General features: G+C 41.1%; 1 protein-coding gene across 1 annotated transcript in view; it reads left to right on the top strand.

The window, feature by feature from the left end:
• Window positions 1-14,801, top strand: part of suco (SUN domain containing ossification factor) — a 42,684-nt gene that overhangs the window by 13,634 nt on the left and 14,249 nt on the right. The window contains 10 exon segments of the mRNA XM_044198260.1: window positions 5,575-5,683; window positions 7,555-7,656; window positions 8,135-8,469; window positions 9,304-9,444; window positions 9,805-9,979; window positions 11,253-11,364; window positions 11,902-12,029; window positions 12,314-12,381; window positions 12,502-12,609; window positions 13,280-13,385. Coding sequence (XP_044054195.1) covers window positions 5,575-5,683; window positions 7,555-7,656; window positions 8,135-8,469; window positions 9,304-9,444; window positions 9,805-9,979; window positions 11,253-11,364; window positions 11,902-12,029; window positions 12,314-12,381; window positions 12,502-12,609; window positions 13,280-13,385 — 1,384 coding nt within the window.

Below are 14,801 nucleotides of genomic sequence, written 5' to 3' on the forward strand. Positions count from 1 at the left end.
AGCAACAAGCTGGTCTGAGATTTAGGCCAGTAGAAGTATATAACCTGACCCAGGTTATATACTTTGTGTGTTGCAACGTCATGCAATGAGAAAGATGAGTATAAATGAGAGGGCAGAGTGACAAAGCTCTCTTGATTTAGACTAATCAAACATTAAAGAGTCAATGGGAATAATGTCAAAGCAGTAAGGCTATAACGCTCATAGACCCAAGGCTATAGGGATGAACACACACACAAGTTCACACATGTTGTCATGCTAGATCCCTCTGAAAACTTTTAGTCACCAGACATCCTGCCTAAGAAGAGAGAGCACAGTTTGCATGCCATGCAGCTGGTGATAATATTTGACTCGCTGCTGGCAGATGAATCTATCCTCAGCCTGTTGTCTCTGCAGTTTTGTCTGCTCTGTGTCAACCCAGTCAGTTGGTACAGTACAGTACAGTTGATTTATACCATGTCTCCTTGTTCTGAATGGTCCTAAAGCCAACAGGAAATATCGGGGGATTTGGCTGTTCAGAACCAGCAGAGACAGTGTATCAGCCAATGTGGCTGTGCGCATCGGTGCAAAGCTGTGTTGCTTTTAATTGTGTTATTGTGCATTGAAAGGCAGTAGGATGGCATAAAATGTAGAAAGCTGTTTTCAAAGATTATGGCTCAGGTTGGAGTTGTGTCCTCAAGCAAGACACAGACTCTAGAGGTGCCGTTCTGTGCACTCCCATTTTTCTGTAAAAGGTGACAAACAAGCCGGTAATGTCCTCTTCAGCACTTACATGAATATTACAAAATGACTGAGCCGTTTGTAGCCAGAGAAGAGCCTAAAAGATGGAAAGACTTCTTGAAAACCCCCAGGTGCTTCTGAAGTGTGACAGGAAATGTGGATAGAGAGAGAATGAGGAAGAGTGTATTTGCAGTCTGCTGACTCATTAGTCTTGCCTCGGGCTTTTCCTTCATTGACCCACTACTGGTATGTAATGTACACGGCACACTTGGATATTTTTTATTTCAGTGGTCTAACTATTTGAATTAAAAAGTAGGTCACAGTATGCCCGGAAAGCAGATCCTCTCAGACCGTCCCCCTTCTTCACCTTTTTTTTCTTCTCTCCTTTTCATCTACTTTCCTTTTTTTCATCTTAAGAAGGAATGTCAACACTCAGGTCTTTCTGTTCAGTCATGGAGATGATGCTGAGTGTGGACTGGAGGGCATCATTCCCACTTGTTTTACAGTACAGGGCAATACAGGGCATTTGTGGTCTTGAATTGCTCCACATGTTTTAATCTCTGTATTTGAATTTTCATTATTTGAAAAGTGCTCTGCAACTTGGCAGGTTCTAGTTAAACATTGGTTCAATGAGTCACTTTGTGGAAGTCAGTCAGATTTGCATCCGTCATCACTGAAGTTTACTCTGTGTAAAATTGTTTACTCTGTGACGTGTTCACTTAAACCTGCACTGTGGTATGCGATCTGTTTGTCACCCATGTATTTTCAAAAGTCTTATCTGGGTGATTTGAAGGCCTTTTAAAAAATGATAACAAGCAATGTTGGGGAACATAAACTTGCCATTAACTAAATTATTATATCAGTCAGTTTTGATAATAACAGCAACTGTAAATACACATTTAATATGAGATTTTACTACTTTTTCAGAATTTAGTGAATTATATACCCAGTTAAGGTCCTTATCTGAAACTAGGCAGTGAAACAGCCAAGGTTTGTTTCAGAGAACATCCAGTAACAACGAGACCTTGATATAAAATAAGCATATCACCACTACGCAAAGTATTTGGACCATACCATACCACGTGAGAACAATTCTAAGTCTTTGTGGCATCCTGTGCAAATATGGCAGTAATGATATTGTGAAGGCTTTGAGTAAACAGCTCATGCAAAAATTCAACAGCGATCCACACTAACAATGCTTTCCTGTAAGCACCTTACAGCTGCAGAGTTCTTTGAATACGGTCTATGGTTCTGACCCAAGAGGAATTAAATCTAGCATGTAGGATCTTGTGTGGACGAAATACAGTTCAAACAAAAAAATGATCAGCCAATTATTGAGAGTTACTCGGTTGGGATTCTGACAGGCACTGCCCTAAAACCACACTTTTTAACAAATGTATACATTCTGAGTGGATAGACTTACAGTAAGTCTGGAGATCAGTATAAAACATGCATAGAGGCATAAATTAAATATTTAATAATTACATATACAGTATATACATCCTCTCTCCTTTTTTCAGCATTGACTTTGTTTTCTTGGGCTCTCTCTGTACCACTTTATTAAAGTTCAAACTCTTTCCCAACTTCTCTCTACTGTCTGCTTGTCTCAGGATGGATACGTATACATGTGCAGGTTATGAATCATTTTTGAATAACTCAAAAGTTTTACAGACTACACAGGGCTGAAGTGCTATGAAATACTGTATTGTTTGAGAGGGATTGAAAGGAAGCTGAGAGATGCCTATGTTGCTACATCAAGGATTTTCTACTTGATTTTAACTGCTGTCCAGTGCTATCGTCGCAAGTTCCTCCATGTTAGTGCAATGTCGTTCTGTACCTCACGTTGTAGGCTTATCTTTGGGTGTGTTGTCTGACATGATTTTGCCTGTTGGTGGCAAAGAGTAGATCTAACTTGACTGAACATGTAATTTGAGGACTTTATCTTTTGTTTCTGCCCCAAAAGTCAAGTCAGTTATTGCGTTATTAAGTAAAAAGGCTAGATTTTCATAGACTTTTGATAAATTTTTTAGAAAGAATTTCAATTTGAGGTATAAAAAAAAAAAAAAAGAAATCCAAAATATAGACATTAACCATCATTTTTGTTGCACAGTGATTGAACGTTGAATTTGTTGGCATATTAATTTTTACAGAAGTGTGTTACATAATTTCATTCATGGTGTTGTTTTCAGTAAAATATGTGGAATTTCCTGTCCGTGGGTGTTTTTAATGTTTGAGGGTGGAGGAGGACACAGACATTTGAAACGTAACACAACATAGTTTAAAGCTATGGAAAGCTAAGTTTAGCCAGGAGCCTATATTAGCCCGTGGTTCATATTTACCCCTTAGTATCTGTACACTGCTTGGCTCTTTGGTTTCCCTCACTGGCTTTGTGGCCCTTCCTAGCCCTTTAGAGGAAACCGTATATTTTGAGGTGTTAACGCATATAGGAGTATGTGCACATTTCATCATCAACAGGCATCCAAAACAACAACAGTAAATGTCATGTCTTGGTGTCAGAGTCTGCTATCCCTTAGAATTGAGGAGCAAGAGCTTACTCCTAGACATGACATTTTGTACCTATGGTCAACATTCAAAGAGATAAATCCATCATAGAAAAGGCAGAGATTAATTTCTCTACCAAGCCTCAGTTGTCTTTACTGCAACATAGCCAGGAAGACATGTTATATTTTCAGTAATGGGTCAAAACTCTTGTCTGAAAATTTGGAAAATGGCATGTCGACTTGAGTAGAATTAGCTTCAATATTTGGATCATCACCTTTTCTTACTGAGCTGTCGTTTGCTCATAAATCTGATAGGGTATACAGCGCAGCTTTCAAAAGATCCTCTTACAAATTAAGTAGGCCCTATCAGCTGGATGTTCTTGTCATCTTTTATCTCTTCATTCAATCACCTCAAATGTTAATGAACAGAATACAGATGGAGAGGCTCTCTGAGTGACAGGACATTGACTTGCACAGATGGTTGTCTCCTGTGTGATTGTGAGAATGTGTGCTCACTGCTCATCTCCCTCCTCTTGACAGCCAGGCTGACAGGGTGCTAACATGACTGTCCATGTGTCTCGTTCTCTCCTGACATTGATATTTGACCGCTCAAGGGGAACTGCTCCAGTTTCAGAATCACATGGTGTTTTGTATCTGAGCTTTGCATCTTTGTGCCTCTTGTCACTGATGCAATGTGTCGTCATGCTCAGAGTTAGTTTTTTGCATTAGTATTTCCATAATGTATACAGGGATAAACAAATGTACAATGCACATGTCAGTGTTTCTCTATAACAGAACCTGCATAAAGGTCTTATAGAGGTGTTTGATCTACATTAACACTGATTAAGTAATTAAATGTGTTTGAGTATCCAGTTTTGGCCTTGTTTGCCTAACTGAGGGCCAGTGTGAGAAGGTCTTTGTTTGATGATGGCACCTTTCAGTTTAACTCAATCTGTCTATGATGAGTTAGCCTAATAGCTCTAAAGCAGTCTGCTCACCGACTTATTACCGTTCAAAGAAGCTAAGCTTAGATATAGTTTGTGGGTGACTTGTGGAAAAATCCTATTAGCATCATAGCAGAGGGAGCATGTTTAGATAGACCTCTTGTCAGTTCAGCTTCACTCTTCCCTTGCTTCATTCTTCACTTCATTTCAACTCAACTGAGAACCAGCTGTCTCGCTCTCTCTCTCCTGTGTCCCTATCTTCGTCTGTTGTGTTTCTTTATCATCTTCTTGCCCTGCCTGCATTCTATTACCTCCGCTTGTTTCTTATCCTAGTATTTTGTACTCTGTCATGGATCATACGCTTAGTATTAACATGCATAGAAAATCAGCAGTCCTGTATTGAAGAGTTGCTCATGTTTTTACAGTAGTCCTGATGGCTGGCAGAGATATTGTAGGTTAGTCTGTGCTCCAGGCTTCTCCTCTTCATGTCGGCCCTGTTGGCCTTGAGCACACTGCAGCTATGTTTTGCTGCCATTCTGAACTGCACGTTATGGGTAGCCTTGAAAGTAGTTAAACATAATTGAGTGAACAGGAAAACAGGCGCTAGGTATGCAAAGATATATGGAGGCTGAAATAAAACTTGTCAAAGTTGCACACACAGATGAGTTGTGTTGAAATACAATTGATTTGGAGACACCTAAAAGAGTTACAGCAATATCCTGGGCCCTGCTAAGCCTTATGGGCAGAAAGAAACAAGGGAGAAGAACAAGGAGGATGTGGTAAAAGAGACTGATTCAAAGAATGTAGTTTGCCTTGAGCAGCTTGCAGGAATACACAAATAACAAGAGTGGAATTTTGTTTACACTGGTTATTTACACATGATTATTCACTTTCTGCCTTTGTCTTGCTCTCTGCCTCTCTCCTTGTAGACCCAATTTTACCATCTCTCCTTTGTGTTTATCGCTCTCCCTTTGTATCTCTGCTTTTCCTCATGCACATGCAGCCTCCTTTGCTCTCATACACTCAAAGTATTTTCTTTGCCTGTGCCCAAAGAGCTTGTGTCAGTTGCCCTCCTCCTTAGGAAAAGAAGTGCTCTCACTGAGGAGGATGTGATGTAGTACAACCTCAGCATTCTTTTAATTCAAACACGCTCATTGCTAACAGCATATTGTGCTGTTGAACCTCTAATCTTTGTTTTAAACCCTTTATGGGTTAAAAACAAACCCTTATGATGTGGAATTAGCAACAAGCCGATGCAGTTTTAATTATGACATTTTTTCATTATTTTTTTGCAACTACTTGTACAGTAGTTGGCATTGATTACCCTCTAATTTTAGTTACATGTTCCTCATGTATGATGATTAGAATAATAATCCATTGTGCTCACAGATTTTTCCTTGTTTGTGTTTCAGGTACCCCGGTCAACATGTGTATTGTTCAGAGCAGAGCTTGCCTGACCCAGGTCACTCTCCCGGGGACAAAAACCCTGACGGGCAGGAGCAGGACTCCACACAACACAAGGTGTGTTGAAGTTTTGTGCCTTTACATATTTCAAAATCAGTCAGTCACATCAAGCATAGCTTTTAATAAACAACTGGAATACATTGGAATAAAGAACACATATGTTTGAAATAACACCAACTTTTTAATGTCTAAAAATTCCAACCACACCACCTTGAAACTATTTTATAATTTTAATAGCCACAACAAAAAATACCTAAATTATTCTGTGTGTGTGATTTATTTATTAATTTTTATTTAATTTACAAAAAAATTCCACACCTGGGTATGGAAATTAATTATTCAGTGCTATTATTAATTATCCAGTGGGGAGCTCATCGGTGAGCGTCTGGTGGCTGGGCCTTGAGCCATGGGGCATGGTTGGGCACAGCCCGAAAGAACTATGTGGAACCATTGCCCTGTGGGCCCACCACCTGCAGGGATAGGCATTGGGCTCAGGTGCATTGTCTGCTGGGCTACCTATGGTCATGAGCGTGAGCATGAGCTAGGGATCAAAATAATGAGATCGTGGATACAAGCGGCCGAAATGAGTTTCCTCCGTAGGGTGGCTTGGCTCACCCTTACAGATAGGGTAAGGAGCTCGAAGTACAGCCGCTGCTCTTTCGTGTCGAAAGGAGCCAGTTGAGGTGGTTGAGGCATCTGATCAGGATGCCTCCTGGGTGCCTTACTTTGGAGGTTTCCGGGTCACATCCAACTGGAAGGAGACCCGGAGGTAGACCCAGAACACGCTGGAGGGATTACATATCTGGCTTTAGAACACCTCAGGATCCCCCAGGAGGAACTGGAAAACGTTACTGGGGAGAGGGATGTTTCGCTTAGCCTGCTGCCACCTTGACCCGGCACCGGATAAGTGTCAGAAAATGGATGGATTGATGAATATTCAGTGTGGCTAACATTGCTGGTTCACCTTGTAGGCCAGTTGTGGGATGATGAGCAGTATTATTAGACTCACTGCTCGTGGTGAAATGTATGAGTTAGCAGAACACTATGAGGATTGTGGTGGGAGTTGGGTCATGCACTTTAGTGACCCACTAACCTCTGGTGAAAAGTAGGAGGCGTGGAGAGAGGAGGAGCAGCTATAAATAATTGGTTTGAATGGTCAGGGAGGTCCTGGATTATAGAAGCACGCCCGTGGATGGTGAGAGATGGTATTGCATAATTCTTTGTTGCACCCACTAAGATAGCTGTAGTCACAGAGGTGGTTGTGACATGTCAGGACCAGCCCTGTGGGGTTAAAGTTCAGAGTACACAGAGCTTTCCCAGTTCTCAGCTTTTTTTGTCCTTTTTGCAGCCTTAGTGGCTGAATAATGTTGGAGACTAATCAATCTTAAGTCAGTCAAGAAAGAAGACAAGAACTTGTCTGAGGTGGACTGATGCTGGGTCTGGGTTAAATATTTGATACCCTCAGCTCTTATGAATGGGCCCTCAAAGTTTGTGTGTGTGTGGTAATGTGCGCATGAGTATTAGAATGAAAGATAATTTGGGGAAGCGAGTGTGTTTCGGTATGTGTGTGAGCACAGAAGAAGGGGAATCATTGTTTGTGGTCCTGCAACAAACAGGCGTGCCAGGTCAGTTCAACAGGCCTGGCAGTCTGTCATTGGCCTTATAACGCAGTCTTTGTCTGTCAACAAAAGGCTTTTTTCACAAGCTGTAATGCACAGACCTTTTGCATCTGACATTTTCACATAAAAATGCATTATTCAAAATAAACATAATCCATCGATAATGTCTTGCAAATGGCTTGAATTGTCGTTCTGTCACAGTGCTTCATTTTTAGGCAGTGATATTACATATGTTGTGACTACTTTGTCAACATTCAAATTGACAAAGTAGGAATTCCTATTCCTAGTTTTTTGTTTCTTTTTCCCTAGGTGTTGGACGAATGGACGCCACACACATCATACGATATGGGACTAGAGACGGAGAGAGCAGCACTAGAGAAGCTAGCAACACACAACGTACACCAAGAACAGGTAACATCATATATCTACCAGTTATTAAAAGGTCTCAAAACTAGTGCTGGGCAATATTGACAAAATTAAAATTACAATATACAGAAGAACCAAGATGGTGCAAATCCTTAAATAACTACAAATAACTAAATAACTACTGTAGATCAGGTTATTTCAACTTGCATGTATTCATTGTTTTCACAAAAATGATTAAGGGGGAAAAAAAGTTTATGATGGAACATGACTAGAGACCAGCAGTGATGTTCCACTCATGGCTTATTTTTGGCTGGAGAGTGCCTCATTCTTTTAAGGATCGCTAATGTGGGATTCACCACACGTTTTGTACACATAAACATTTTTTGAAACTATCATTACACGGTGCTCATTGGGTTTTTTTTTGGGTTTTTTTTTTGTTTGTTTTTTTTTTGTTTTTTTGGTTTTTTTTTTGATGGATGGATTATCTTTTATATGTGGATGTTTTTGTGTTTTCTCTCACCAGACTGTGAATCCTCAGGAAGCTGAGGTGAAGGAGACCAAGCCTGACCCAGAGTCTGAAACTGTACCTGTTGCTCCTGAGCCAGAACCCCACCCAGACCCCCAGGCTGATTTGGACGTGCAGACTGACACCCAGGACCATGACCGAGAAGTCCCTGTGTCCTCCACTCCAGAACCAGTTGCAGCACAGGACCAAGTGTCCACAGATGCCCCCGCCCCAGTGGAGATCTTCAGTGACGCCCCTGCTGCACACCCCAGCCTGGACTTAAACCCAGCCACATCCCCAGATGAAGCTGAAAACACACCTACCTCACAGAGTGCTGGCCAGACCCACACAGGGTAAGCTCAGATTCACTTCCTCCTTCCAGAGACCTGGTCTCTGGCATTAGAAGTTGGCTATAACCACAGAGAAACCACATTGGTGAACTAAAATCATAACCTTTGATGACTAAGAAAATACATGTTCCTCTTATGATGGTTAAAGCCAACTTCAACCCAATTCAGGTATAATATAGGTAAAAATGTTTTCCCATGCTGCCATTGTCATGCCAGACATAGCACATTTTCTTTGATATTTTTGTTGGTTAACTTTTGTTACCTTCGGTTGTTTGTTTTATTTAAATTATTTTGTTTTTTAATTTAACCACTGTTAATGACTGATCACAAACTGCAAGAGAAGCTCAAAGGAGAGTTGGTCTGACGTCCTGGATATTTCAAAGTCAGCATCGTGAAGTTACATGGAACTGCTCATTCACAGTGAAATGTTATCAAATGGACTTTGTAATGGAAGTTTGTGGAAAATCACCTGTGTGGACAAGACATGGAACTTTGACCAAGATTAGTCTGGATGTCCCCTGGGTCAAACCTTCAAGAAGAATATGTCCATCCAGTGGCAGCGTTTGTATTCAGGTCCTTAGTCAAAGCGGCTGTCGACATCAGGACATTTTGAGATGTGCACATGAACTGCCCCACCAGCGAGCGACCTCTCCATCCCTTTTGTCCACCCATTTCTTTCTCTACTCTCTCTTTCTCCTGCCCTTTCTCTCTCTCCTGCTCTCCCTATGCTCTGTGTCATTTATCTCCTCTTCCTCGTCCCCTTCCCCACCTTTCTCCCACCCCATCCTCCCCAGTGTAAGGAGGTGTGGTAAACACCATGTCCTTTCTTTCCCTCAGTGCAGTGCGGGTTGCCAGTGCAGGAGATGAACTCCCAGTAGACAACTTTGTTTTTGCTGAGCACTCTGATTCACAGTGCGGGGTCATTCCCCCAGAACTGGCAACTTGTGAAAACTCTCCTTTTGGCAGCCTTCTCCTCAGGTGAGTTTCAAATCCCCGGAAGCCAATCAAAGCACAGAGACAGGTAATCAAGTCACAAGCTACACCTCTCTGCTGTGCGCAACCGTCAACCGCTGGCCTTGCTCTCCACTTACTTCTGCTTTTTTATTTTTTATTTCCTTTTTCCATCGTTTTGCCTGCTCACAACCAAGGACTGTCAATACTTTCAAATAAATATAATAATAAATATGAATATTTTTTCATGTCTTGCAACATGTGTCCAACATTGCTTAATTTAGTTCTCTACCCTTCTTTATCCTTATTCCTCCCCTCTCCATTACCTTGTCTTCCCTCCAACTCCTCCTCCCTCTCCACCTCATTGGCCCTGTGTCTGCACTACAGTGTGGATGAGGCTGGCATAGAGGACCAGCGTTCAGACCAGAGCCACAGCTATCCTGGTCCTGAAGCAGAGGTCCAGTCTACTCCAGGCCATGTGGACCAGGAACAACAGCTGGAGGATGGGCTGTCTGATTTGGACTGGGAGGGCAACATTTCCCAACACCACCAAGAACAGCAGGTCAGCAGCTCGTGGTTCCCAAGTATTTCTCACATATCATACATATCAGTGTATTTTGAATTCAATGGAGAAACAAGGGTTTAACTGACTTAAAACATCAAAAGCTTTTTAGTAAATACCATTATTTTTTTTTATTTTTATTATTATTATTATCATTATCATTATCAGTGCAGCACTAGCTTTCTTCATAAGCAGAACAATGCAGAGGTCTACATAAATGCAGGAGTCACTGCGGTTTTAAGCAGAGTGTGGATCTTTTCAGTATGCATAGGCAGCGATATTACAGTGCTGCAGGTATCATGATGGAAGATTTGACTGTTCGATCCTAATTAGACAAACATGGACAGGTGGTGAAAAACTACAGCTGTAAGCTAGCTGGGAAGCTTGTCTGTCTTTTTACTGAACAAGGCACATATGTTATATATTATATTATTACACTACTGTGCACAATTTCAGTTGTCAGTGTTACAGCACACATAACGTGTTAGTGGGATAAAAGTATATGATAAGTAGCCTAAGGATGCTGTTTATTGCATTTTCAGTCTCTGTTCACACGTTTTTAGTCAAACTTTTAGACACAACTGCTGGCTACATTGCCATGAAAGTTGTAAATAATCAGTATGCACAGCTGTTCTAGCAAAGGGCAGCTTTTGAATGTTTCAAGTGGCAAATGCTGAGTCAACTTACTTTCACTTGCTTTTTTCATGGTTGAAGGATAATGAAAGACGAGTGTATCCGGGGGAATTGACTTATTTTTAAAGGGGATTGTGTGCATTGTGTATTTGTACATTATTACGCTATTTTGAAATCAAGATCTGGTGACTAATCTGTATGTGGCTGGCAATGACTCCTGCCGGAACTGTTGAGTTGTTTACATAAGAGGCCGTCTGAGTTAGTGGATTTTTAGGATCAGACTCTCTTGTGAGGTCCAAAAGGGCGCTTACATAATCCATCAAAATAATATTCACAGCTCAGTGCATCTCAATGCTTTAGTGGCCAGGGGATAGCTGACTGCCGTGAACTGTGGATGGGAGGCACTATGCGTGTGTGTTAGTGACTGGTCATCGCATGCAATTCATGTAGTGGATCACTGATGCCAAGATACAAATAATGTTGTTAGTCATATTTAGTAAATCGGATTAATTTACCACCCGCTGTGCTCTTGCATATCAAGATATAAGCATATTATGGGATTAGGTGATTGTAGTTTACGCGATAAATACAGTTTTAACTGTCACTATGGGTCTGGGTGTGATACGTCTGTGTGTTTCAGGAAGGGGATGCCAGTATTGCCAGGGAGACTGATCCCTCAGTGCCCAGCAAAGAAGACATCCCCACGTTCGACGAGTGGAAAAAACAAGTCATGGAGGTGGAGAAGGAGAAAAGTAAGCGCATACATTATTAAAACACACATTTAGAGACGTGCACAAATGGAAAGAGAGGCACCACATCAACAACTAAGTGCAATGTCCCATTAAATTCAGTTTTAAGTTTGGTTCCAGAGGCTTGCTTCAAGGCTTTTGGTCTCACAAAGCTAGATAACTCAAAGATTGCCTGATGATGTTAAACTCACTTGGTGACTCAGGCGCAGTTTGCAGCATTGCTTCTGTAGACAAGAAGGAAAAAGAGGCAATCAGATGAGATGTAGATTAAAACTGACATGTGAGGGCCTCCTTTTATTACTTGTTTTTGTGCAATGTCTACCTCTCTTTTCTCTTTTGCTTCCCTCCTCGTGTTCTATTCCTGTCTATCTCTCTCACCATCTCCCTCTCTGTTCTCGCTTTCTCCCTGTGCACGCCATGTGCAGTGGTCAGCGGAGCGTGTGTTTATGTGTGTTGCGTAACCTCTCTACTTGTTCCTCTCCCGCATTTCTCTTTTTCCAGTGTCTGTAATGGGTCTAATGTAACACTCCCTCTGTCCAGGTCAGTCTCTCCATACCTCAACCAGTGGCAGCCCCCATCCAGTGAAGAAGGTCCAGAAAAACTTCAAGAATAACTACGCTTCTGTGGAGTGTGGTGCCAAGATACTCTCTGCCAACAATGAGGCCAAGGTCGAAAACACATCATCCCTGTTGCCTACACACAAGCACAAGCACTCACACATCTAAGGATACAGACATGACGTACTGTCGTGTTGTATCAGCAGATGGATGAAACCTGCTTCAAAATCTCTTTTACATTTAAGATAAGCATTTAAGCTTAACCTGGGACAGATGTTTAGTCTTAGATGAAACAATGTTTACTGCAGTAGGCTGTTACATAAGTAAATAAATGAAGTCAAATGATGATGGTGGATGCTAATTCACTCACTCTCATTCTTCTGTCTCTTATTCAGAGCACGTCAGCTATTCTCATGGAGAATATGGACCTTTACATGCTAAACCCTTGCAGCAACAAAATCTGGTGAGTGCACTGACACACACTACTGGTATACAGTTTGTCTGTAACGGAACTTGATGTTAGATATACAAGTTTCTTATGAGCTTATCTTTTAATAAACATTCTCTATTTACCTCTCTCCAGGTTTGTGATAGAGCTCTGTGAGCCAATTCAAGTCAAGCAGCTGGACATTGCTAACTTTGAGCTCTTTTCATCAACACCTAAAGACTTTTTAGTTTCCATCAGTGACAGGTATGCTCACTTTGTTTCTTGTATGTTCAAGTTGGCTGTATATTGATTGAGTAAATGGGGAGGAAGGATTATTGCAAACCTGCAGTTATAGTCATATTTCTTAGCCTTAGTCATGGCTGCACATGTACTGGCACTTCTAACACAATTGTAGTTTAATGTACAAGTCATTGATATGATACATAATATAAAATGCACAATAAATAGCCTTTGAAATTTCAGTTCTTATATAATGACGTAAATGCCACTAAGTTGATTATTTCATGGTTGATAATTGCTTTTTTTAATATGATGACTGTTTTTTTGAATATGATGGGTGGGAGAAGATTTTCAATGAAAGGGGTAACTCATTTTGGGAGATCATCAAACTGGCTGGCACACATCCATCTCCTCCTCAAACAGCACCCTATAAAAACACCAGGACTGGTTAAAATCCTTCTTCTTCCTCCTGTTATTATCAGCTCTAACTTTAGTGCTGCCAGAGCTGGTGTTGTCGTTGTTTTTCTAGCGTCATCTCGCACCACAACTCGTAAATTACTACCTCCAGTCACGTGGAGTACAGTGGCATTTTTACACAGCCTTTGAGAACATGCCAAATTTAGTTTGAAGCACACTGTAGCCCTCACACACACACACGCACACACATCTTACTTTTCTTTTGTTCTGTCTGCAGATATCCTACCAACAAGTGGGTAAAGCTGGGTACTTTCCATGCCCGCGATGAGCGCATAGTGCAGAGCTTCCCACTGGATGAACAGCTTTATGCTAAATATGTGAAGGTACTGCTTTTTTTTCTTCCTCCTGCTATAAAAGTACACTTATGTCTCAAGGAGAGGAACGATAAACAATGAATCTATTCATTCTGTAGTATATTACACTTCCTAGTTGATAAATATACACACACAGACGCATTCATGCACATGGGTTAAAGCCGTATTTTATGCTCAGGGGACCCTTTTATGACTTTATGGTAAGTTAGCCATGCCATCAGCACTGCCTGTAACCCCTCCCTTGACTGGATGAAGAAATTAATGACTCTGAGGGTGTGTGTTCATGACAGAGTTCCACGTGTAAGAACTAAAGGGCAGATACACATTACTATTGGGTTGATCATATTTGAGTTTTGGGTGTCACAACTCATCGAGCCAAGTTGGTCCGAGCCTGTTGTAGTCTCAGCCAAAAGCTGCTGACAGTCAGGAAATTAAATCATCAGCGTGTAAGATTAAAGGATTACAATTGTTTGCCTTCTTCTCAAGTCTCTTAGTCATTTCCACTAAGATTATTTTAAGTACAAGTATTATTTCAGAATCCAGTTCATCCAGGTTTCACTGTCAGCTGTTGATCGTCTTTCTTACAATGTTTCCCTACCTCCAGCTCTGACTGCAGAGTTTTCATTGCTGCCCGCACCTCTCCATCCAGAATTTCACCCAAATTAGCCTCCTTTTGGCTTGAATTGCTGCATAATAAACAATGAAAGTTGTTCTTTTCTTTTGATTCAGTCACACATAGCCTCCCTGTCGCCGAGTGTGTTGTTAACTGTGTTTATTCAGTCATTCAATGTGTGCTTCGTTCAGATGAATTATGTGCAGGGTGTCTGGTCTTTCAAGGTTTAGTTATTGCTGAACCCATTCAGTTTTCACATAAAAAGGAAATGTTATTGTCCATAGGACAATTTTAGGCTGCATTCATTTGAATAAATGTTGATGTAATAAATTATAAGTATCTGTGCTTTTCTGAACTGTCTCTCTCCTCCAACTTCTACCCTCAATGTTGCTCACTAAATATTCACTGTGTAGACTTGATTAATGCTCGGATGATTATCCTTTTTTATGTTGTGAGTGTGGGTGTTATGTGTGGGTGCTATCTGTGATTCATGTGCTCTGTTATGAAATGATTGTGTTTTTATTACATAAAACTGATTTTTGTCTAGAAAATTTCAGGATCATCTGCTTTCATAACCACTTTGATCCAAGCCGCAGAAAACTGTTATGTCTTGTCTTGATGTTTTACATCTGTCCTGAGCTTGTCCGTCTGCCTGTCCCTCTGTCTCGCTTGTGCTTATTTCTAGCAGCTTGTTAGAAACTTCTTTCTAGTATTTTGCCTGTGGACTGTTACAGAACAATGATCCAGCATATACCACCAGTGTGTTTGTCTTATAAGAGAGCCAGACTGTACAGACAGTAAGCAAATGCCTG

This window comes from Siniperca chuatsi, linkage group LG6 (genome assembly GCF_020085105.1).
Source record: "Siniperca chuatsi isolate FFG_IHB_CAS linkage group LG6, ASM2008510v1, whole genome shotgun sequence".
Taxonomy (NCBI): domain Eukaryota; kingdom Metazoa; phylum Chordata; class Actinopteri; order Centrarchiformes; family Sinipercidae; genus Siniperca; species Siniperca chuatsi.